A 23,675-nucleotide genomic window follows, 5' to 3' on the forward strand; every position below is an offset into this window, starting at 1 on the left:
AGTTTAGGTCCATCCTCATAGACTTCATTTCTGTCGCGAGATCTGAGATTTTGACATCCATAGATCCCAAACGTTGTCCCACAGCAGAGATCTCTTTTAAAATAAGGTCCATAGAAGCAGTATCTTGTGGGACAGTAGTAGAAGTGCCCGAAGGTAGAGTGTTCCCTACTACTTGTGTAAACAAAGGCTTTCTATTAGGTTTTCCACTGGCCATACTGTTATACTCCAATGTAAGAGAAAACAAGAAATAAGTGCTGCCTACTAACCAATATGCTATCCAGTTGCCTCACAAAGCAGTTGGGTAGTAACACTATAAGCACAAATACATATTTGGATATGGACAGACTTCTGGGATTCTCAAAAATTATGGCTGCATATTTTCAAACAAGGGGTGCTGAAAAACAGTCAATGAGAAATGCCACTCTACTTTCCCCTGTTTATCTACGTTCGCTCTGCACCCTTTGCTGGTAGGACTTTCCTTGTCTTCTTAAATATGTAGCAGAGGCTGAGCTGTCAAATGAAGAGAAATACCTTAGGTTTGAAAGTTCTCATATGCTTCCCCTGCGCCCTGTGAGAAGTACAAGAGTAACGCAAAAACACACAGCAGCCTTTCCACATCAAGAAAGGGAATCCCACTTAACTCTTCAGAAACAGGTTGTGTTTCCTGACAGAATGAGTAATTTTATGTCAAGACCGGAGGCTCCTATTATGCTTACTTTTCTTGCTTTATTCCCAATAGCAGCAAGATAAAACTACGACTCCCAGAAGGCTTGGAGAAAGAACTACCAGCCAATGGGAAACAAAGAAACAAATACTGACCAATCACAACCAAGGTAATAGTATAAGGTCTATCGTGACTGCGAACAGCCCTCTTTTCTTGCTGCTCGCAGTCAAGATAAGTACCTTTTCTGTTATTACCATTAATTGTGACTTAAGTTTTGAATTGTGCTTTGTTTATTTTATCACTAGGCTTTACAGCGTATATTCGCTGCTTCTGTTACCTCGCGCTCCTACGCGAGTTCATACCTTCGGCTTTACCGTTCCCCCCCACGCGCTCTCCGCGCTTTCCCTGCCCCACACGCGCCTCTCTCACCGCTCGCTCTCTTCAACGGTGGCGCAGCGCTTTGGAACCTCTCCTCAGCTTGACGCAGCTGTTATCGGCTCACGCTTCGCTTCCTCAGTATTTGTGGTTTCCTGTTCCCTGGCTTACACGCCCCTAGAGGGAGGAGTTTTCCTCATTTTCACACGCCCATTATTCTTTCCTCACAATTAACCCTTTCTCTTCGGGTTTGTGCAGCTTTCTCTATATATTTTCACCATGCAAGTTTCAAATGAGCCAAATGATAATGAAGGTGATGAGTTTAAGGAGGATTTAAGTTCTTTTATTAATTCCTCTGTGGAATCTGCTGTTGAGGCTTCTATGAAGCGTTTTTCCAAGACTATGGAGAATTCTCTTTTGAGCTTAATGACCAAAGCAATGGCCCAATCTGCGGGGGATAGCAGAAAACTTACAGTGGTACACTCCAAGGTTTCTTCTTTGGCGTCAAAGGTGGTTGGTGAGTCTTCCTCACATATGACAGAGGACGTGGTTCCTCCCAGGCCTCCTATTCAGGAGGGGTTAAAAAGTCTAGCTGGCAAGCGTAAAGCCAAGTCCAACAACCTGGAGGTACCACAGAAATTGGTCATTTCTACAATTTACGATACAGATGACGATATGGGTGACGCCAATGACCTTGATGATGTTTTTGACATAGTAAACCCATCGTCCCCTCCTAAGAAATTAAAATTGGATGCTTTTGCATCGGAGCAGGTGCTTGACCCAGAGGGTACCCCCCTTTTTGACCCTGCTTCTATCAGACACCCCAATTCTACCGAATGGTTCCCTATTGATCACGTGGGAGAGTATATCACCTCCAGACTTCGTCTGCCTTTAGACAAAACTGTAAGAGCTAAATTAAAGTCTGAGTGTCCGAAGCCCTCTGTCCCTTCTCATATAACTTCTACCCCTGCTATCGATCAGCCTCTCCTCACTTTCTTCTCAAAGTTTGGCAAGGACCCACGCAAAGGGGTGGACAAGGCTTGGTCTTCCTGCCAAGACAAACTGCTTGATTTAGTGGGACCGTTGGCCCGCATTTTCGATTTGGCTGAATCAGCTCGCCTGGATGGCTCAGAACTTAATCCAGAAGACATTTCACTGTGGGTCCAACGCGCTTTTTGTCTCTTGGGCAACACTAATGCGGCCTTAACTCATGAGCGCCGCAAGGGCCTCTTAATCAAATTAGATCCCAAGCTGGCCAACCTTGCCCCCCTTGATCCCGGTGTCAAGGCCGATGGTCTTCTCTTTGGAGATTCGTTAGTGAGAGATTTAAGTCGGTTCGTCACCACCTTCGCCTCCTTGGATAAGGCGCAACAGTCCATAAAAAAGGTCTTCCCGTCTCGGGTTTTTGGCAGGGCCGGAAGAGGCAGGAGCCGCTCTACCGGCCGTGGATTCCAGTCCCAAGGCTCCCGTGGTGCCTTCAACTCCAACCAACAGGATTTCAAGCCCCAATTTTACCCCCAAAGAGGTCGGGGCTACAGAGGCAGGGGCCAACGTGGTTTCCGCCACAACAACAACAACTCTCAACAAGGTGAGTACAGTTATTCCTGTTGGGGGTCGTTTAGCTCTTTTCCTTCACAGGTGGCAGACTCTCACGGCAGATCCATGGGTTCTCGACACCGTCCAAGGTTATCGTATCGAGCTTTACGCTCCTCCTTTTCAACACGTCCTTCCTGCCCCTCTAGTGTTCTCAACAGAAATGTCCCTCCTGGTCTCCTCGGAAATCCAGGCCCTTCTCTCCAAAAGAGCTATTCTCGTTTCCCCCTTCGATCCCTCAGGTTTACTCAGCACCCTTTTTCTTGTTCAAAAGAAGAACAAAAAGATGAGACCGGTGATCAATCTCAGATTTTTCAATCAGTTTGTGGTTTATCGCCACTTCAAAATGGAAACAATTCTTCATTTACGAGACACCTTGCGTCAAAACGATTGGATGGTCCGTATCGATCTCCAAGACGCGTATCTTTCTATTCCTATTCACGAATCCCACACGAAATTCCTCCAATTTCAATGGCAAAACGTCACTTATCGTTTTCGATCTCTGCCCTTCGGTCTTTCTTCAGCACCCTGGTGCTTCACAAAGGTAATGAGACCCGTTGCGGCTTATCTAAGATCTCTGGGGATCAGACTCATCATCTATCTCGACGACATTCTTCTCATGAACCTAGACAAACTGGCATTATTGAGCGATCTCAACACTACCCGCTCTCTTCTGTTGGAATTAGGCTTTCTCCTCAATTTAGAAAAGTCCTCCCTCATCCCGTCTCAGAGTATGGAGTTTCTGGGGTTCCGCATAGACTCTCCCTTGGCTTCTCTGTTTCTTCCACAGTCCAAGATCTCCACGATTCAAACGGAGATTTCCCAGGTTCTGCGCCGTCCTCTCATTTCTCTCAGGACCCTTGCGAGAATAGTCGACCTTCTATCGGCTTCCATTCAGGCTATCTTCCCAGGTCCCCTTCATTACCGCGCTCTTCAACGCCTAAAGATCAGGCATCTTCGACAAGGTCTCGCGTATTCCGATCACATAGAATTAGATCTCGAATCTCACCTGGAACTGCAATGGTGGTTAAACCATTTGGAGGCCTGGAACGGTCGAACCATTTTCGCTTCCGCCCCAGATCTTGTATTAGAATCCGATGCAAGCCTGACGGGTTGGGGCGCCCGTTGTGGACCAATATCGACTGGCGGTACATGGTCAAAAGAGGAGTCCAAATTGCACATCAACTGTTTAGAGATGCTTGCAGGCTCCTTTGCAATCCAGAGTCTGGCAAAAGACAAAGTAAGTTGTACCATCCTTCTTCGCATGGACAATGTTTCTGCGGTTCGCTATATAAACCATCTCGGTGGCACAAAATCGAAAGCTCTAGCAGATCTAGCAAAAAGTCTTTGGGAATTTTGCCTTTCCAACAAACTATCGCTCTCTGCGGAATACCTCCCAGGAGACCTCAACGCTGTGGCCGATTGGCATTCTCGCTTCCTCCGGGATTCCAGCGATTGGAAGCTTCTTCCCTCCGTGTTTCTCTCCCTCTCTCAGTTGTGGGGTCCTTTCTCAATAGACCTCTTTGCTTCCCGACTCAATTCCCAGTTGCCTCATTTCTTCAGCTGGTGTCCGGATCCTTTGGCTCTGGCGACCGACGCCTTCCTCCAAGATTGGTCCCTTCACCTCAATTATGCCTTTCCTCCTTTTCTGTTGATCAACAGAGTCCTATCGCAAGTGCGTCGCCAAATGACGTCTCTGGTGATAGTAGCTCCCTTTTGGCAGTCCCAGATTTGGTTCCCGTCACTCCTGGAATTGGCGGTAGACTTTCCCGTCCTTCTTTCTCCTTTCCCCAATCTTCTCTCGGACCCTCAGGGCAACCCCCATCCTTTAGTGGTCGACCAGTCTCTGACGTTGTCCGCCTGGAAAATCTCCAGCCTTCCTCTTCTGATTTCGTCATTTCACAGGAAGCTTCAGTCTTTATTAGTCGGGCATGGGCCCCAGGCACCTCCAAGGCTTACAAGTCCGCCTGGTCTCTTTGGTCAAGCTGGTGTCTACAAAAATCTGTCGATCCCGTTTCAGCCTCTTTAAACTTTATGGTTAATTTCTTAGCCTCTGAGGCTAGCTCCGGCAAATCCTATCATACCATCAACCTATACAGATCTGCCATTTCTCTCAATCATGCCCACATTGATGGAAAACCTGCGGGGGCTCATCCCTTGGTATGCAGATTGCTAAGAGGAATTCGTTTTTCGAAACCGCCTTTGGCTAAGTATTCTAGTTTATGGGATGTCAATTTGGTTTTGCAGTTGTTTTCTGACTGGCCTGACAATTCTGCTCTTTCTTTGAAAATGATTTCAGCTAAACTTACTATGTTATTATGTTTAATTTCCATTAAACGAGTATCTGATGTGAAAGCCTTAGATGTTTCTTCTAGACAGTTTACTCCTACCGGTGTGATGTTTCATATTCACAAACGTACCAAGACCAATTTACATTCTGTGTTCTATCCCTATTTTCCCTCCAATCCCAAACTGTGTGTAGGTCAATGTTTAAAAGTTTATGAAAATAAGACCTCTGCTCTCAGGACTTCCTCCAGCTCCCAACTCCTGATTTCTTTTCGTAAACCCTTTCATCCTGTTTCTGCTGCTACTTTGGCCCGTTGGGTTCGTTGGGTCATGTCCCTGGCCGGTATTGACGTCTCCGTTTTCGGAGCTCATTCCACTAGAGGAGCCATGGCTTCTAAAGCCTTTTGGGCTGGCTCCCGTCTGGAGGATATCCTGAAGTCAGCAGATTGGTCTAATGATACAGTGTTCCGTACATTTTATTGCAAACCTGTTCTTACTGCTTCTTCTTTGGTGGTTGATATGCTTTAAACAAGCATAATAGGAGCCTCCGGTCTTGACATAAAATGTAGATTTTCCTAATAGATTATGACGGAAAGTCTTAATTTTATTAAAGACACGGAGGCGAGTATTATCCCGCCACAACACTTCTAACTGGTGTTCTCCCTCCCCACAGGAACTCCTGCGCTGCCACCGGCATCATCCTGAGGTCATCATGAATTCTACCACGATCGTTCCTTCTGTGACGTCACCTTCCGTCCTTGGATTTGACCTTCTCTCCGAGTCTCCTCTGGTGGTCTTCGGAAAAGAACTTTTTACGTGGACTTTGACTTTATGCATTTTGTTCTCTGTTTCTCCTTTATTTTTGCATTCTCTGTAATTGCTCGCATAAGAAAAGAGGGCTGTTCGCAGTCACGATAGACCTTATACTATTACCTTGGTTGTGATTGGTCAGTATTTGTTTCTTTGTTTCCCATTGGCTGGTAGTTCTTTCTCCAAGCCTTCTGGGAGTCGTAGTTTTATCTTGCTGCTATTGGGAATAAAGCAAGAAAAGTAAGCATAATACTCGCCTCCGTGTCTTTAATAAAATTAAGACTTTCCGTCATAATCTATTAGGAAAATCTACATTTTTCACAGACTTTTTGGGATTCTAACAAATTATGACTGCATGTCTTTAAAACAGGGGTTGCTGAAAAACAATTACCGGGCAATCAGAAATGTCACACAGCTTCTGGGATTCTCAGAGTTGAAAGTACTTATATGCTTCTCCTGTGTCATGTGAGCAATTCAAAAACAATTCAAAAACAGGCAGCAGCCTTACCACTTCAAGAAAGGGAATTTCTCTTTAGAATCAGACTGTTTCCTGACAGAGTCCTTTTTTCACAGAATTCTGGGATTCTAAAAATTATGGCTGCATGTTGTCAAACAGAGGTTGCTGTCATAAATGCCACACAGCTTTCCCCCTTTTAGCCAAATTCCCTCTACACACTCTGCTGACAGGAATTCCCATGTTATGTAACAGAGTCTATGCTTTTCCTGTGTCTGTGAGAAATACAACTACAATTTGAAGACGATTCAAAAACAGACAGCAGTCTTTCCACTTCAAGAAAGGGAATTTCTTTTAAATCTTTAGAATCAAGCTGTTTCCTGACAGAAAGAGTTGTTTTTCACAGACTCTTAGTTACAGAAATGGTGCTCTAATTTTATGGCAAGACCGGAGGCTCCTATTATGCTTTCTTTTCTTGCTTTATTCCAATAGCAGCAAGATAAAACTACTCTTCCCAGAAGGCTTGGAGAAACAACTACCAGCCAATGGGAAACAAAGAAGCAAATACTGACCAATCACATCATAGATAATAGTATAAGGTGTATCGTGACTGCAAACAGCCCTCTTTTCTTGCTGCTCGCAGTCAAGATAAGTACCTTTTTTCCTGTCATTCATATGAAGTTAATTTATTTGAATTACTGTCATGGTATTGTTCTGTTTATGGTATTTTTGGCCTTTGTAGCGCAACTTGTTGCTCCCGTTTTCTTCGCGCTCTCACACGCGCACACAACTTTCAGTTTACGTTCCCCCCCGTGCCCTGCACGCATTGCCTGCCCCTCGCGCGCCTCTCTCTCACCGGTTTCCGCCTCCTCTGTGGCGCAGCGCTCCAGAACGGCTCCTCAGTTCGACGCGCTGTTACCGGCTCCTCACCACGTTTCCTTCGTGTATATTTCACACGCCCCCTAAGGGGAGGGGTTTCTTCTTTTTCATACGCCCACTCCTTTTTTCTGCACAAGCATAAATTAACCCTTTCTTGTCAGGTTTTGAACAGGCTCCAGTTTATTTTTCATAATGCAGGTTTCTAATGAGCCTCATGACAATGAAGGGGAAGAGTTCAAAGAAGATTTGAGCTCTTTTATTAATTCCTCAGTGGAGACTGCGGTCGAAGCTTCTATGAAGCGTTTTTCCAAGACTATGGAGAACTCTCTCTTAAGTATAATGACCAAAGCAATGGCCCAATCTGCGGGGGATAGCAGAAAACTTACAGTGGTACACTCCAAGGTTTCTTCTTTGGCGTCAAGAGTGGTTGGTGAGTCTTCCTCACATATGACAGAGGACGTGGTTCCTCCCAGGCCTCCTGTTCAGGAGGGGTTAAAAAGTTTATCTGGTAAACGCAAGGTTAAGTCCAACAACCCGGAGGTACCACAGAAATTGGTCATTTCAACAATTCACGACACAGATGATGATATGGATGACGCCACTGACCTTGATGATATTTTTGATATTGTGAGTCCTTCCCCTCCTAAGAAATTGAAACTCGACGCTTTTGCGTCGGAGCCGGTGCTGGATCCTGAAGGTACCCCTCTCTTTGACCCGGCTTCTATCAGGCATCCTAATTCTACCGAATGGTTCCCTATTGACCATGTCGGAGAGTATATAACCTCCAGACTTCGTCTCCCTTTAGACAAAACTGTCCGGGCCAAATTAAAGTCAGAGTGTCCTAAGCCCTCTCTCCCTTCTCACATAACTTTTACCCCTGCCATTGATCAACCTCTCCTCACTTTCTTCTCGAAGTTTGGCAAAGACCCGCGCAAAGGCGTGGATAAAGCTTGGTCCTCCTGCCAAGACAAACTGCTTGATTTGGTGGGACCACTGGCCCGCATCTTTGATTTAGCTGAAACAGCTCGTCTGGATGGGACAGACCTTAACCCAGAGGAGATTTCACTGTGGGTCCAACGCGCTTTTTGTCTCCTGGGAAACACTAATGCGGCCTTGACTCATGAGCGCCGCAAGGGTCTCTTAATAAAGTTAGATCCCAAGCTTGCCAACCTTGCCCCCCTAGATCCTGGCGTCAAGGCTGATGGTCTTCTCTTTGGAGATTCGTTAGTAAAGGACTTAAGTCGGTTTGTCACCACCTTTGCCTCATTGGACAAGGCGCAGCAGTCCATCAAGAAGGTCTTTCCTTCTCGGGTTTTTGGCAGGGCCGGAAGAGGCAGGAGCCGCTCTACCGGCCGTGGTTTCCAGTCCCAAGGCTCCCGTGGTGCCTTCAACTCCAACCAGCAGGATTTCAAGCCCCAGTTTTACCCCCAACGAGGTCGAGGTTACAGGGGCAGGGGCCAACGTGGCTTCCGCCACAACAACAACAACTCCCAACAAGGTGAGTGCAGTTATTCCTGTGGGGGGTCGTTTAGCCCTTTTCCTTCACAGATGGCAGACTCTCACTGCGGATCCTTGGGTTCTCGACACCGTCCAGGGTTATCGTATCGAGCTTTACGCTCCTCCTTTTCAACATGTTCTTCCTTCCCCTCTAGTGTTCTCAACAGAAATGTCACTGCTGGTCACCTCGGAAATACAGGCCCTTCTCTCCAAAAAGGCTATTCTGGTTTCCCCCTTCGATCCCTCCGGCTTCCTCAGCACTCTTTTTCTTGTTCAAAAGAAAAACAAAAAGATGAGACCGGTGATCAATCTCAGATTCTTCAATCAGTTCGTGGTTTATCGCCACTTCAAAATGGAGACGATTCTTCACTTGCGAGACACTTTGCGTCTAAACGATTGGATGGTCCGCATAGATCTCCAAGACGCTTATCTTTCTGTTCCTATTCACGAATCGCACACAAAGTTCCTCCAATTTCAATGGCAAAACGTCACTTATCGTTTTCAATCTCTGCCCTTCGGTCTTTCTTCAGCACCCTGGTGCTTCACAAAGGTAATGAGACCGGTCATAGCTTATCTACGATCTCTGGGGATCAGACTCATCATTTATCTCGACGACATTCTCCTCATGAATCTAGACAAATCGGCATTATTGAACGATCTCAACACTACACGTTCTCTTCTTCTCGAATTGGGGTTTCTCCTCAATTTAGAAAAGTCCTCTCTCATCCCGACTCAGAGCATGGAGTTTCTGGGGTTCCGTATAGATTCCCCCCTGGCTCCCCTGTTTCTTCCTCAATCCAAGATCTCCACAATTCAAACGGAGATTTCCCAGGCTCTGCGCCGTCCACTCATTTCTCTCAGAACCCTTGCGAGAATAGTCGGCCTTTTATCAGCCTCCATTCAGGCTATCTTCCCAGGTCCCCTCCATTATCGCGCTCTTCAGCGCCTAAAGATCAGGCATCTTCGGCAAGGTCTCGCTTACTCCGATCAAATAGAATTAGATCTCGAATCTCAACTGGAACTGCAATGGTGGTTAAACCACTTGGAGGCTTGGAACGGCCGAACCATCTTCGCTTCCGCCCCAGATCTTGTATTAGAATCCGATGCAAGTCTGACGGGTTGGGGCGCCCGTTGTGGACCAATATCGACTGGCGGTACATGGTCAAAAGAGGAGTCCAAATTGCACATCAACTGTTTAGAGATGCTTGCAGGTTCCTTTGCAATCCAGAGTCTGGCAAAAGACAGAGTAAGTTGTACCATCCTTCTACGCATGGACAATGTTTCTGCGGTTCGTTATATAAACCATCTCGGTGGCACAAAATCGAAGGCTCTAGCAGATCTGGCAAAAAGCCTTTGGGAGTTTTGCCTTTCCAACAGACTTTCGCTCTCTGCGGAATATCTCCCAGGAGATCTCAACGCTGTGGCCGACTGGCATTCTCGCTTCCTCCGGGATTCCAGCGACTGGAAGCTTCTTCCCTCCGTGTTTCTCTCCCTCTCTCAGTTGTGGGGTCCTTTCTCAGTAGACCTTTTTGCTTCCCGTCTCAATTCCCAGTTGCCTCATTTCTTCAGTTGGCGTCCGGATCCTTTGGCTCTGGCGACCGATGCCTTCCTCCAAGATTGGTCCCTTCACCTCAATTATGCCTTTCCTCCTTTTCTGTTGATCAACAGGGTTTTATCGCAGGTGCGTCGCCAAATGACATCTCTGGTAATAGTAACTCCCTTTTGGCAGTCCCAGATTTGGTTCCCGTCTCTCCTGGAATTGGCGGTGGACTTCCCCGTCCTTCTTTCTCCTTTCCCCAATCTTCTCTCGGATCCTCAGGGCAACCCCCATCCTTTAATGGTCAACCAGTCTCTGACGTTGTCCGCCTGGAAAATTTCCAGCCTTCCTCTTCTGATTTCGTCATTTCACAGGAAGCTTCAGTCTTTATTAGTCGAGCATGGGCCCCTGGCACCTCCAAGGCTTACAAGTCCGCCTGGTCTCTTTGGTCAAGCTGGTGTCTGCAGAAATCTGTCGATCCCGTTTCAGCCTCTTTAAACTTTATGGTTAACTTCTTAGCCTCTGAGGCTAGCTCGGGTAAATCCTATCGTACCATCAACCTCTATAGATCTGCCATTTCACTCAATCATACCCACATTGATGGAAAACCTGCGGGGGCGCATCCCTTGGTATGCAGACTACTAAGAGGAATTCGTTTTTCAAAACCTCCTTTGGCTAAGTATTCTAGTTTATGGGATGTCAATTTGGTTTTGCAATTGTTTTCTACCTGGCCTGATAACTCTGCTCTTTCATTAAAAATGATCTCAGCTAAACTTACTATGTTATTATGTTTAATTTCCATTAAACGAGTATCTGATGTGAAGGCCTTAGATGTTTCTTCTAGACAATTTACTCCTACTGGTGTAATGTTTCATATTCATAAACGTACCAAGACCAATTTACAGTCTGTGTTCTATCCCTATTTTCCCTCCAATCCCAAATTGTGTGTAGGCCAATGTTTAAAAGTTTATGAAAGTAAGACCTCTGCTCTCAGGACTTCCTCCAGCTCCCAACTCCTTATTTCCTTTCGTAAACCCTTTCATCCTGTTTCTGCTGCTACCTTGGCCCGTTGGGTTCGTTGGGTCATGTCCCTGGCAGGTATTGACGTCTCCGTTTTCGGAGCTCATTCCACTAGAGGAGCCATGGCTTCTAAAGCCTTTTGGGCTGGCTCCCGTCTGGAGGATATCCTGAACTCAGCAGATTGGTCTAATGATTCAGTGTTCCGTACATTTTATTGCAAACCTGTTCTTACTGCTTCTTCTATGGTGGTTGATATGCTTTAAACAAGCATAATAGGAGCCTCCGGTCTTGCCATAAAATGTAGATTTTCCTAATAATTTATGACGGAAAGTCCTAATTTTATTAAAGACACGGAGGCGAGTATTATCCCGCCACAACACTTCTAACTGGTGTTCTCCCTCCCCACAGGAACTCCAGCGCTGCCACCGGCATCATCCTGAGGTCCTCATGGATTCTATCAAGATCATTCCTTCTGATACGGCACCTTCTGTCCTTGGACTGGATCTTCTCTCCGACTCTCCTCTGGTGGTCTTCGGAAAAGAACTTTTTACGTGGACTTTGACTTTTTGCATTTTGTTCTCTGTTTCTCCTTTATTTTTCCATACTCTATGATTGCTCGCATAAGAAAAGAGGGCTGTTTGCAGTCACGATACACCTTATACTATTATCTATGATGTGATTGGTCAGTATTTGCTTCTTTGTTTCCCATTGGCTGGTAGTTGTTTCTCCAAGCCTTCTGGGAAGAGTAGTTTTATCTTGCTGCTATTGGAATAAAGCAAGAAAAGAAAGCATAATACTCGCCTCCGTGTCTTTAATAAAATTAGGACTTTCCGTCATAAATTATAAGGAAAATCTACATTTTCCCTCCACAGCTCCTCTCCCCTGACAGGAAAACACCTGCCCTTCCCCTCTGCCTGTGTGAAGAGGTCAACCAAAGTTCAAGAGTAATTAAATTCCACTGAAGTTGCCTCTGTGTTTAAAAGCAAGGAAAGTCACTTATCTCTTGAGCAGCCGACTGTTTCCTGACAGAATGATTTGTTCAGCTGAAGGAAAGACGGACTTCAGGATTTCATTTTCATCGAAGAGCTGGTTAACTGAAATTTCCCATGTGAAAAATAGCCTCAAAGTTACTGCACTGTTGTCCCATTCATGTTGCTTTCATTCTGGCTCCAAGGACACCTGTTGACAGCTGAATTGAAGAATTCTCCCCTCCGGAGCCCGGGAGCTCTACACAGAGGCGGCCATTTCAGTCGGTGGCCAGACTCCGCCCCCATCTCTACACAGAGGCGGCCATTTCAGTCGGTGGCCAGACTCCGCCCCCTTTAAGTCCAGTTTTCACCAAAGTTACTGTTCTTTGTAAATCTACTGGTAAACCCATGTGGATATTTTCCCATGGAAGCACCAATACTGGGGCATTAGGTATTTCCTGTTATTTCCCATGGATGAAATTCCAATAGTATTTCGAGTTTCGTCGCTTAGAATGAAGAATAACCACGGTAATTGGTGTTTGTGCACTCATTTCTTCTCATTTTACCCTCATTAGAGGCACATTCTTCCAGGTTTTTCCCAGGGAAATCCGGCGCCAGTAGCAATCATGAGTCAAACTGAAATTCCCATTTCAACAAACTTGTAACGAGTAACTTAGTGTGCGATAGGATGCAGCATTTTACAATCATTTCACAAAGAAGGCATTGGTGCAAAATCCCACACCTACCATGAATAGAAAATGTCAAATCTCATTCAGGGATTCTGTGCTCATTATTCTGAAGGGCACTGCCTTTACTATCAAAAAGGTAACGTTTATAGCAGTCTCAGTTTTTTACAGTCCTATCCTATTTTGTTTGAGCCAGACAAACATTTCTGACTTGGTCATATGATTATCAACATGACCACTCAAATGCCCTTGAAGGAGAATGTAAATAATTGTAAACCTATATTTCTAACTGGCAATATAGCTAGCAAATGTCTTTAAGAAAATCACAATTTGATTTAGTTTTAAAATACTGTTGTACCATAAAGTTTGTTTTGAAGATTTTCCATTTCTGCCCAGTGTTACTTTATAATTAAGGCTCCCTGTTTACCTTTGTTACTGAGTTTTACAGATAAGTACCGACAGAAAGCCATTGATTTTCCTGTCTGTATTTATTTTTAAATGTGGATAAAAACTGAAATGTGGTTGTTTTTGAGTGATTCTAGATGCTGCCAATCATGGTTGCCAGACCAATAGGTCAGGAGGTTCAAATAAAGGAATTTCAGTAAATGTAGAAATATACTTGTTTCAGCTTCATTGTTTCACAAAACCTAAAATAAATATGGATAAATGCAGATAAAATTAGCAAAAATTAAATATGGATAAATACAGATGGAAATGTCCAAAAAATAAATACCATAAAACCGGAATCCCTATTTATAATGAATGAGTTTGCAGCATTTATAGACAGTATTCCCATTTACCTTGTCAAGTGGTCTTTAAACTACATCCGGTCCTAACATATTGTGCCTTAAAATATACCAGTGCTCCTTGAGGCGCAGAATGGGAGCAACCACTAGCACATGAAACCCACCAATGGTATAACAAGGCTGTATCAGTATCACATTTATTTTTGTCTTGGAAAGTCCACAGGTTGGTGGAGAATGGCGAGGGTGACAGTCTGGCGCACAGTGACGTATGAATGCTGCAGGCGCACAGTGACGTAGGAGCGCTGCAGGTGCACAGTGACGTGGGAGCCGTGCAGGTGGTGTCATTCTGAGGCCTGTATGTAGCTGGAGCCGAGCTGTGCATAATGGTTCTTGTCGAGGTGTCTAATCTATTTTATTGTGTTGTGGCAGGCCGGCGCAGAGTGGGGCAGAAGAAAGCATGAAAGGAAATACAGGTTTACAGAGCCAGTAATTCAACCTAAAATGGTAGGGACCCGGAAAGAAAATGAAAGTTTTGTACGGATATAAAAATCTATTGTCAGTTTTTCCACATTTTCCTACTTTTTATCACTCAAAATAGTTAATCATTCTACACAGTACACAACTGTCAAATACTGAATCCATGAATCCAAATAACCTTTTTAAAATGTTGTGTCATTAAAGCGAATGCGTAGAAATATATCCTGCGCCTTCCTGTGAGCTCACTCCTCTTCTGCAGAAGACTATAAATAAAGCCCATTTCCTGCTTGTGCTCCGCCGGTGTGTGGGAGAGAGAGGCGGGGGTGCAGGTGTGTGGGAGTGCGATAGGGAGAAATGCGTCACAGTCGCTGATAGGCAGAGCAGGATGTGAGGACGCGCCTGTGACGCTTTGTGAGCTGCTGGCTGGCTTCTGTGGAGTTTACGCAATAATAATTTATTTCACTATTCTCGTAAAGAAACTCAGCTCTCTTCTCTTTTGTGACTTTCAGTCACACCAGTAGGACTGGTCAAACGGTAAATAATCCCGTGTAGAAGCGAGGACAGGTTAGGTAGCTGAAATTGTGTCCTGATTATTGCTGTTTGTGTTCATTTTGGGGGCACTGGGCCAGGGCCCAGTGACACTCGCTATACTAGTACATGCCCATCCTTACCTTGGCTTCTTTCGTGGCCCAATCTATGCACCCAGGCTGTGAAATGAGAAGCTAATAATCTGATTTTGAGTTTTGCTTGTGGGGTTTCCATCCGCCAGCGTGGCGGAGATGTGTCCTCGCACGCACTTGTGGTGGACTTCAGCCACCTTTTGGGTTTTCCGCTAGTGGGTCGTTGTTATCCCCACCTACGTGCATGCCTCTGCAATGAGAGGAGACATTTACATTTCTGCTGACTGTGGGCACTGTGATTGCACATTCAGAATTCACAGTTCTAAATCTCTTCTGGGGTGTTCCGCAGCATGTTGGAGATATTATATTTACCTTTTGGTAAACGTCCACCACCATTCCAAAGTGGACTTTCAGAGTGTTGACTTTTTGATAGAACATATGGCGGAGACAGAAGTGTCTCAGCCCATGGAAGGTCCAAAAAGGATGCAACTTCTGATATATCAGTCCGACTGACCGAAGCACGGACGGGGGTTCTGGCATTTCATGGAAGATCTTCTGTAATTCTGGACCAGAGGTTACATTCTTTCTCGAGCAGTTCAGAAAGTCAATCTTTAAACATAATAAGACCCTCTACCCAACTAACTCTCAACCTCCCTTTCATGATATACCCAACCATTTTATTGCTTCCAACCTACATATTGCCTGGAGATTTGCTCCTATACAATGTCCATGTACTTCCTTCCCCCATCATCCTCAATTCTTTTTTAAAGTGTGATGTACTATGTAATTAAGTCTCTTTCTTCAACCGTCCTACACTTCCTGTCTTTTTATTGCACTTTTGCAGGCTCTCACCTACCAGACAGTAATCACTGTCTGCTTGCAAAACACATTTTTTGGCTCACGAAGAACATACAGTGGCATTAGAACTTTCTCACTGCTTCCATTGGTTGCTTTCATTAACATTCTTATTTCCTTCCATCTTATTCAATGGCTTTTCTTGTCAATCTGGTGTTGTCCCTCCCCTGGAGCATTGCTTCTGTACTATTCTTTTGATTGGCTGATGGGTACTTTTCCACTGCTCACATGGAGGGAACTCCTTTTTTCTTTCTCTTGAAGGACTCCATGAGAGTGCAAACGTTTTGCATTTCTCTTCCCTGTGTGCTTTTCTCCCACCCTAGCCTCCTGTGCTCTGTGTTACTCTCTTGCTCGTGTCCTACCCCCTGCAGCCCCTTGGCCCACTAGATTCTTGATGCTGTCTTTCCTCGTGTGCTTCTCCCTTCAGCCACCTTTCTCCCAGCGCTCTGTGTTGCTCTCTTCCATCTTGTGGTTCCCCCTGCAGCCTCCTTGCCTATCCCCTGAGCTCCGTGTTACTCTCTTTCCTCATTTGCTTTTCTGCCTGCAACCAGGGTTGGATTGGGCTGCTAACCAAACAACCAAGGCCTGAAAGGCAAACATGGGCAGTTTTTTCACCTACTCTTTGTGTGTACAGGCTAGCTAGTACAGCCTGCATACAGTCGAAAAGACTCGTACCGCCAGGGCTTTATGTGTAAAAGAAGAAGTGCCAGGCCAAAGGGTTTGCTCATAAGGCCACAGCCAGTGCTACTGTATGTCCCTGTGCCAAACACCAAGCCTGCTTGATTTGATTCCACCTCATGCCTCTTTCATCTACAACCCAACACTTCCTGCGTCTTAGTTCTGGAGGTTCTCTTTCAGACCTGTTTTTCCATCTTTCTCTTTTTCCTTCTTTTGTGTTTTTCTATCTCTTTCTCTTGATCAAAGTTTGTTGATGAAAGATGAGTGGTGGTCCCTTAAAATGAGTGCCGGTGAGCCCCACCTGCAAACACCGGCTCACACTAAGCACTGGCTGCTGCCTGAAACAGGCACACACTCTCATCCCGGCTCTGAGAAGTAGAGTGGGCTGACAGGGAATGGCACAGCTTAAAGTGTGATTCGGCTCTACCTTCTCAAAGTCTATGCTAAGAGTCCCGTTCGCGTTGAGGAGGCCGCGAAAAGCAGGGAGAGCGTCACGGGAGGCTGCTGGCACACCACAAAGAGCAGGCCAGGCAGCCCTCGTGAGCGATCGATGCTGGAGCGCGAAGGGCCGGGCTGACAGTGCTTTGCGCTGAATGGTGATATGAGCGATGAGGTCTCAGAGGGGAACGGGGCCGTTTGCAGTAGCGGAGAGGCCAAAAGCTTTCATTTCATGAACTCGCTGTAGCTGGGTCCAGGGGCTGGTGCAGGATGTTGGGGAGCCTTTTATGTCCCTGAGGCTCAGATCAGGAGGCCATCAGCCTAGCCCTTGGAGTCACTCTGGGTACTGGGTTCAAGATGCAATTGCAGGTCCAGTTCTTTCTCCCCAGGCAAGAGGGCCACTGGCAGCAGGGCAGCACAGCTGTACAGCAGTTCCTTCAGAGTAGCAGTCCAGCAGAGTGGCAGCCCTTTCTGCAGAACAGCAGTCATTCTTCCTGGCAGAGTGTACAGGTCCAGAAATGTGCTGAAGAGTTGGTGTCTGAGATCCCTTTTTTTTATACCCTAGTGACCTAGTTCTGGAAGGTGGGAGAAGCTAAGGCAGTAGCTTTGAACAGCATGGAATCTCCTGCCTTCCATTTCCTGGCTCCAAGCTGGTTGCAGCAACAATGTGGGGCCGTTAGGACCTTTGTGTGAAGGCAGAACACAGGCTATTCAGTTGTAAGTGGGGCTGCGCTCAGCTCCGCCCCCACCTTCCTGCCAGCTGATGCCTCTAAAAGTGTCGTTTTCAAAATTGCAATGGAAAATCCAACTCTACCATTAAATAGGGTTTATCGTTTACATTTCCAAAGAAACTAACCATGACATAGCTACCAGCTCCCATTTGGAAATTGCAGCTTATTAAATGTAATAAGGAATCTCCAATGTTATCTTATAGGAGGGGTAGGTCCCACATTAGTGAATAACAAATTTAGGAGTGTTTTTTACTACCAGGACATGTAAAACTTAAAATTACATGTCCAACCTTTTAATTACACAGCACTCCGCCAATCTGCTACCTAGGGCCTACCTTAGGGGTGACTTATATGTAATAAAAGGGGAATTTAAGACCTGGCAAGGAGATTTGAATGCCAAGTCTACATGGCAGTTTAAACTGCATTCAGGCTGCAAAGGGAGGCCTGGGACATAACTAGGTGCTGCAGACCCACTGGTAGCATTTAATTTGCAGGCCCTGGGAATATGATATACCATCCTACTAGGAACTTATAAGCAAATTAAATTTGCCAATTGTATATAAGCCAATTCAAAAATGATTTTGGGGCGAGAGTGCAAGTGGTTAGCAGTGGTAAAGAATAGCATAGAGTACTAATGGCAACAAAAACGAGTTCAGCAAAAAGTGGAGGGTAAAAGGCAAGGTTTGGATGTGAACCTGCAGAACGGGCCAGGTCCAACACCACCTATCTGCTAATCTGGACAACAACCTTTACAACGCAGTCATTACATCGCACTACCTTTACATAGCAGTCATTACATCGAACCATCATTTACATCGCATGTCATTACAACACAGCCATTACATCGCATGTCACTACAACGCATGTCACTACAATGCAGGCATTACATCTCAAGTCTTTACAATGCATACCATTACAACGTAAAGTACCCTTACACTATCCAACACTTACCCTACTGTTGCACTCACTGGAGTTAGAATTGTAATTTGTACCCCTACACTATCCAACACTTACCCTACTGTTGCACTCACTGGTGTTAGAATAGTAATTTTTACCCCTACACTATCCAACACTTACCCTACTGTTGCACTCACTGGAGTTAGAATAGTAATTATTACCCCTATACTATCCAACACTTACCTTAAATGTGTTGTAATGGTATGCATTGTAAGGGTATGCGTTGTAAAGGGATAATGCGATGTAATGGAATGGGTTGTAAAGGTAGTTTCTGAAAATACGATGTAATGGCATGTGATGTAAAAGAATGCGTTGTAAAGGATGTTGCGATGTAAAAACTGCATTGTAAAGGCATGCGTTGTAAATGTATGCGTTGTAACATCATACATTCGCTAATCTTCATGCTGATCCCTGGACTGTAACTGATCAACCTACTAATAATGAAATCATTGTATCTTGGTCAATGCAAGTCCCAGTACCATGCCCTGAATGAAGTGCTTTGCCAAATAAAAGCTCTAATGCAACTTGCGGGTTGACAGTATCCAAACATTGGACTTGTGTATCCAAAATTCATGGGGGCTGTCTCGGACTATGATCTTTTGAACTCTCTTTGTGCCACATTTGAACCAATTTCAATGCCAGTATGCATACACCTACAGCCCCAAACATTAACCAAATCAGAAAGGCGCATCACACAAATCAAGAATACACAGTACTCCACCCAAAATACACCATTGCTAAGGTAAGCTGACAGAAGCACTTATAGAAAGCTATAAACGTGCATGAGCTGCAGACACCTTTGGCAGATTTGCAAGTGAAGTTGTTTACTGGATTTATACACCTGAGAATATAGCAGAATGGACTAATTGCCCGTGCTGCTAATGTAATGTGTGTGTTGCGACCATTGTTTAGTTTGTATAGCACAGCCTTTGCGCATTACGAGCACTATATTTGGTTGGGTGCTGCTTCAAACGTTTACGACAATTCATCTACGGTTGTACCTTAGTTTTGGAGAACATATCTTGAGATTTTACTTTAATGAGATTTATGCCCTGATGAATCCCGATTGTGAGCGAAAAGCGTTGGCTGCGCTTTTTGCTGTTGGTACATGAAGAACTGATGAATAAAGATTTGTTCAAGAGAACCTGTTTGGAACAACTCTTTGAACTTTGTTAATTGGCTAAATTGCTTAGTGTATTGCCTCTCTGATATGATATAAAATCAATCAATCAATCAGGGGAATTGTAAGCGCGCTACTCACCCGTGAGGGTCTCAAGGCGCTGAGGGGTAGGGGGGCTGCAGACATCCAGCACTCAGAAGACACCACCGGCATCACAGCACCCTACTTCCTTTTAAGACTGCCTTACAAAAACCACCCAAGTTGAGCAAGTCGGTAGACACCTGTCAGGTACACCTCCTGGTAACAAATGGCATGAAGAATGCTGCAGATGGTGCCAACCGTGACAGAAAGGTTATATGAAGCAGTCACCTGATGCATCCAGGAAGGCTACAAGAACAAAACTGGGGGCATCAGGCATGAAGGCCAACTTCACAAACATCACAATCTCATCCTTGTACAGAAGATATAGCCCAGAGAGGAGCTCCATTACCACTCAGGCCAAACAGTGGTGGCTGGCACAGATATGGGGTGGGAGGGTGGAGGGCAGAGGCGTTGGTGGTGTGGTCGGGAGAGGGGGTAAAGAAAAACGAAACGTACCTCCTCGTCGCATCTCGCTGCACTCTCCACTGTTGTCTCAGGAACAGAGAACTCAGGAAGCACCCAGGCTCCCCTGAGCTAATCACAACACTACAATGCAGCGTTGTGATTGGTTTGACTGCCGTAGTTCGGCGCTCTGACGGGGACAGGGGGCATGGGCATGTTCTCTATCCAGGCTCTTATGCAGCCTGGGTGGAGAACATGCAAAGTGTGCATGAATGTTTGGCTGGCCCACAAGGCCCGGCCACACATTCATGCGCACCTTAGGGAGTGTGAACCACTCCTCCCCTCCCCTGCTCTGTCAGCAGAGCAGCCCCGCCCCACCTACCCTTGCTGCAACATGGACAAAATTAAATGATAATAACTTTGAGTTATTATCATTTTATTTTTCCTGGGATGACGCTCCTCCGCCTTAGCAGAGGAGCCCAACTGAGGCCAAAAGCAAAGAACCCTCCAGAAATCTCTGGCAGGTGTTCCTTGAGGTCAGCCATGATTGTAAGCTGTCTGTTGTGGGCCATTTTGTGGCACATTTGAATGGCTTCCAGCAACAGGTGTTTCAAATAGGCCTTTTCTGGTGCAGCGCAGAGCCTAGTTGAGTAAAGGTACTTCATTTAACCTGACATTTGTCTGAGTTAGTGCTTTATTTTTATATAATATAGCTCGGAAACAGTGGTCAAGCTGTACTGCCTGAAAATAATGCGCTAAGCCAGAGAGATATCGGATTAAATTAACTTACTTAACGCCGTGGAGGCACATATAATAATAATAAGTCCAGGTTAGTAAAGCATGACTTATCACCCCTAAGGGTATGCAGGTGCTGGGGACTGTCAGGGAGATTAAATGAGCTATTGCCCAGAGTCACATGATGCTGAGCTGAGTGGCCGCCGGCGCTTGAACCGTGAGCCTCGTGTTCCGGAGTCAGCCGCTTTGGCCGTTGAGCCGCACCTCTCCCTCCCATAAACCAGGCTCTTGGCTCTGCACCAAAAGACAGCATCATGATACGCCCAGGTCCTCTGCCTTGAGTGGCCAGACTCGGCTCCAAAATATTCCTTGGGAGAGGCACAAGAACTGCTGTTTGAGCACCTTAAATGCCTGCTCCATAGCATTGTGCAGTGTATTGTGTCTGGAGACATGTCCTGCCACCAACAGTCCCTCAGCTTGTACCCACTGTCAGCTGTGAGGGAAATGGAGGGTCCGAGTGGCTGGACTGTCGTTCTAAGGGGTCTGTAGTTGTGTGCACAGCTCACTGCATGGACAAGGGCTCCTGGACCTCGGTGAACACACTCCACTGGCCTCTATCATGGCTGTGTAGAACCAGGGGCAGGGAGTGTTTGGAGCATGTACTACCAGCTGTAAGTTGATTCTGGTGTGAGCTACGAGGCTGTGTTAGACAAAGGAGCATCTGTGAGGATCACGTGGTGGGTGCAACCAATAGTCCTTATGTTGATGGGGGGTTTTGCACGTGTTGCACATGTCAATCTGTGCTTGTCATTTCTGCTTTTCTGTTCAGGAAAAGTGACTTAAACGGGTTTGATTGCATCCATGGCCTTCAGATGGTTGGGCTTTCCCACCGACGATAGTAATTCTAAGGGAGAATCAAAGGCTTGGTATCTGAATGTACATTGCAGCTTTGTCTCTGCTCACATTTCATGCGTTTCGGGTGGTTGAGGGAGGCGGGGCGTGAGCAGGTGTAGCTACCTCTTGATGGTGCACTTGTTGAGTCAAAATCTCTATAGAATTCCTGGTTAGTCTATTAATAGATTGATGTCCTTTGTGTAGACTCACTACCTTCGCCAGGTGTCTGCTATTTGTAGTTCCACGTTGAGGATATTGACTTGTTCTTGCGTGTTCTTATCACCTGCACAACCCATGGTGTTCCCTTCGTACACGTGGGTGTGTGTTGCGATGCAGGTGTTTGTGTTTTAGTAGGCTCTGCAAGTGTGCATGAGACAGTGGCCTCTATATGTATGGTTGCCATGTTTCAGCTTTGTCAAGGGACACGCCACTTCTCCGGTTTGTGTATTGATTTGGTTACATTGTTATTTTATGCATTTAGACGCATTTCCTATGTGCTTCACTTACAGTAGTCATTTTTCTTCACATGGTGTTTTCTGTCTTTGTCATTGAGAATCACTTTCTGGGTGCTGACATTTGGAGATTTAATGGATCTGGCTGTGTAAAGCAGCTGTTTTTCTTTTTTTGTATTTTGTTTTGTTGCTTGATTGTAGTTTTTGCTTTACTTAGTGGGTGTGGTCAGGCAAATATGTCTATCTTTTCTGGCCCTAGCCTCCTGTTTGAGTTAACAAGGGCTGTGTAATCAACAACGTCTTCCTTGTTTGCTCAGTGTGATGTTTGTTCTCTGTGTGATAGCAAGAAGTATTGTGTCCTGTCAGCCTCGGGGATTCTGTCATTACATTTTGGTACCTGCAGCCAGAGCCGGCCCTGGGCGGATAAAAACGTGGCGCCCTCCCGGCAACTGGTGAATAAAGTATGGTAGCCAGGGGGGTGGGGGGTAGGTGGGTATGGGGTCCATTTTGTCTTTACAGGTCATTCACTCTGGAAAGCAGTAACTGACCTCTGAGCATGTACTTTTTAGCACCTCCCCTAAATATTCTGATTCACTCACAGCATAGCTCCATCACCCTAGTACCAACTTGTTGGTGGTGCGAATGGAGGGCCGTGCTGGTGTGTGTCAACAGGGGTGTGAGAGGGAGATTGGAGAGGAAGGAAGGGGAGTTAATGGGGTGTAAAACGGCACCTGCAGCAAGTGAAAAGGATTAAAAGCAGTTTAGTCTAAATCACTGGAGTCAAGTGAGAGGGACTCTGCTGTCTGCAGGACTTTAATGCAGCGGCTCCATGCGCCCTGTGCATTGTCCCAGCTCGCCCATGCTAAAAGCTGTCCCTGCCTTCAGTTCTGTGTGATTTATTCCATTATGTTCAAACCTCCTCCCTTCTTGTCATGTCCCTGTGCTCTGGCACAGCTGGGGCAGAATTAGTTATCACTTTCTTATGGCACAGTGGGGTACAAATTATGTTATTCTAAAGTATTTTTACTTAGTATTTTCCATTCTTTAGGCTTTAATTATAGGATGAAGCGGGATAATCTCAGACATCAACACCAGCATGTGGTGCGGGTCTGACCGAAGTCAGATCACAGAGATCTGGATGGAGCTTGCCATTGGGAAAGTAACAGCACAGCATGATGTGCAGCCTTTTTACATGTTAACATTACACAATTATTGAAAATTACAGAGCACCAGTGAAATTACTTCCTCAGCAAGCACTCAATTCTGATTAGTTCAGAATGCTGTACTTGTCTGGTGCTTCTTGGAGCCTTCTATTGTGATTGGACGAGAATTATGTACTTGTCTGATATTTCCTGCAGCACTCTAATCTGTCTGGCACAGAATACTGTACTTGTCTGGTGCTTCCTGGAGCACTCTATTGTGATTGGACGAGAATGCTGTACTTGTCTGGTATTTCCTGGAGCACTCTATAATGATTAGCTCAGAATGCTGTACTTGTCTGGTACTCCTGGAGCACTCTGTTCTGATTGGCCAAGAATGCTGTAATCCTCTGGTGTTTTCTGAAGCACTGGCTCAGAATGCTATACTTGACTGGTGTTTTCCTGGTGCACTATATTCTGATTGGCTGAGGACTCCGTACTTGTCTAGTGTTTTCTGCCTG

General features: G+C 45.6%; 2 protein-coding genes across 2 annotated transcripts in view; both read left to right on the forward strand.

The window, feature by feature from the left end:
* Positions 1-1,318: 1,318 nt before the first annotated feature.
* Positions 1,319-5,795, forward strand: LOC146829473 (uncharacterized). Its single transcript, XM_085606502.1, has 3 exons — positions 1,319-2,627; positions 4,683-4,792; positions 5,592-5,795. Exons 1-3 carry the CDS (start codon positions 1,319-1,321, stop codon positions 5,793-5,795), a joined length of 1,623 nt encoding a protein of 540 aa, XP_085462628.1.
* Positions 5,796-7,340: 1,545 nt separating this feature from the next.
* The window catches only part of LOC146829474 (uncharacterized), a 58,897-nt gene continuing 42,562 nt past the window's right edge, over positions 7,341-23,675 (forward strand). Inside the window, exon 1 of the mRNA XM_085606503.1 lies at positions 7,341-9,108. Coding sequence (XP_085462629.1) covers positions 7,356-9,108 — 1,753 coding nt within the window. The 5' untranslated portion in view covers positions 7,341-7,355. The remainder of the gene's footprint in view (positions 9,109-23,675) is intronic.

This window comes from Triturus cristatus, chromosome 5_2 (genome assembly GCF_964204655.1).
Source record: "Triturus cristatus chromosome 5_2, aTriCri1.1, whole genome shotgun sequence".
Taxonomy (NCBI): Eukaryota; Metazoa; Chordata; class Amphibia; order Caudata; family Salamandridae; genus Triturus; species Triturus cristatus.

Bases quoted from the DNA above. Each gene is read 5' to 3' on its own strand.
- LOC146829473 (XM_085606502.1), top strand. From the start codon at position 1,319: ATGCAAGTTTCAAATGAGCCAAATGATAATGAAGGTGATGAGTTTAAG. The intron at 2,628-4,682 runs GTGAGTACAGTT...TTAATTTCTTAG, and splicing joins CAACAACAACTCTCAACAAG to CCTCTGAGGCTAGCTCCGGC. The intron at 4,793-5,591 runs GTATGCAGATTG...CCCTCCCCACAG, and splicing joins CTGCGGGGGCTCATCCCTTG to GAACTCCTGCGCTGCCACCG.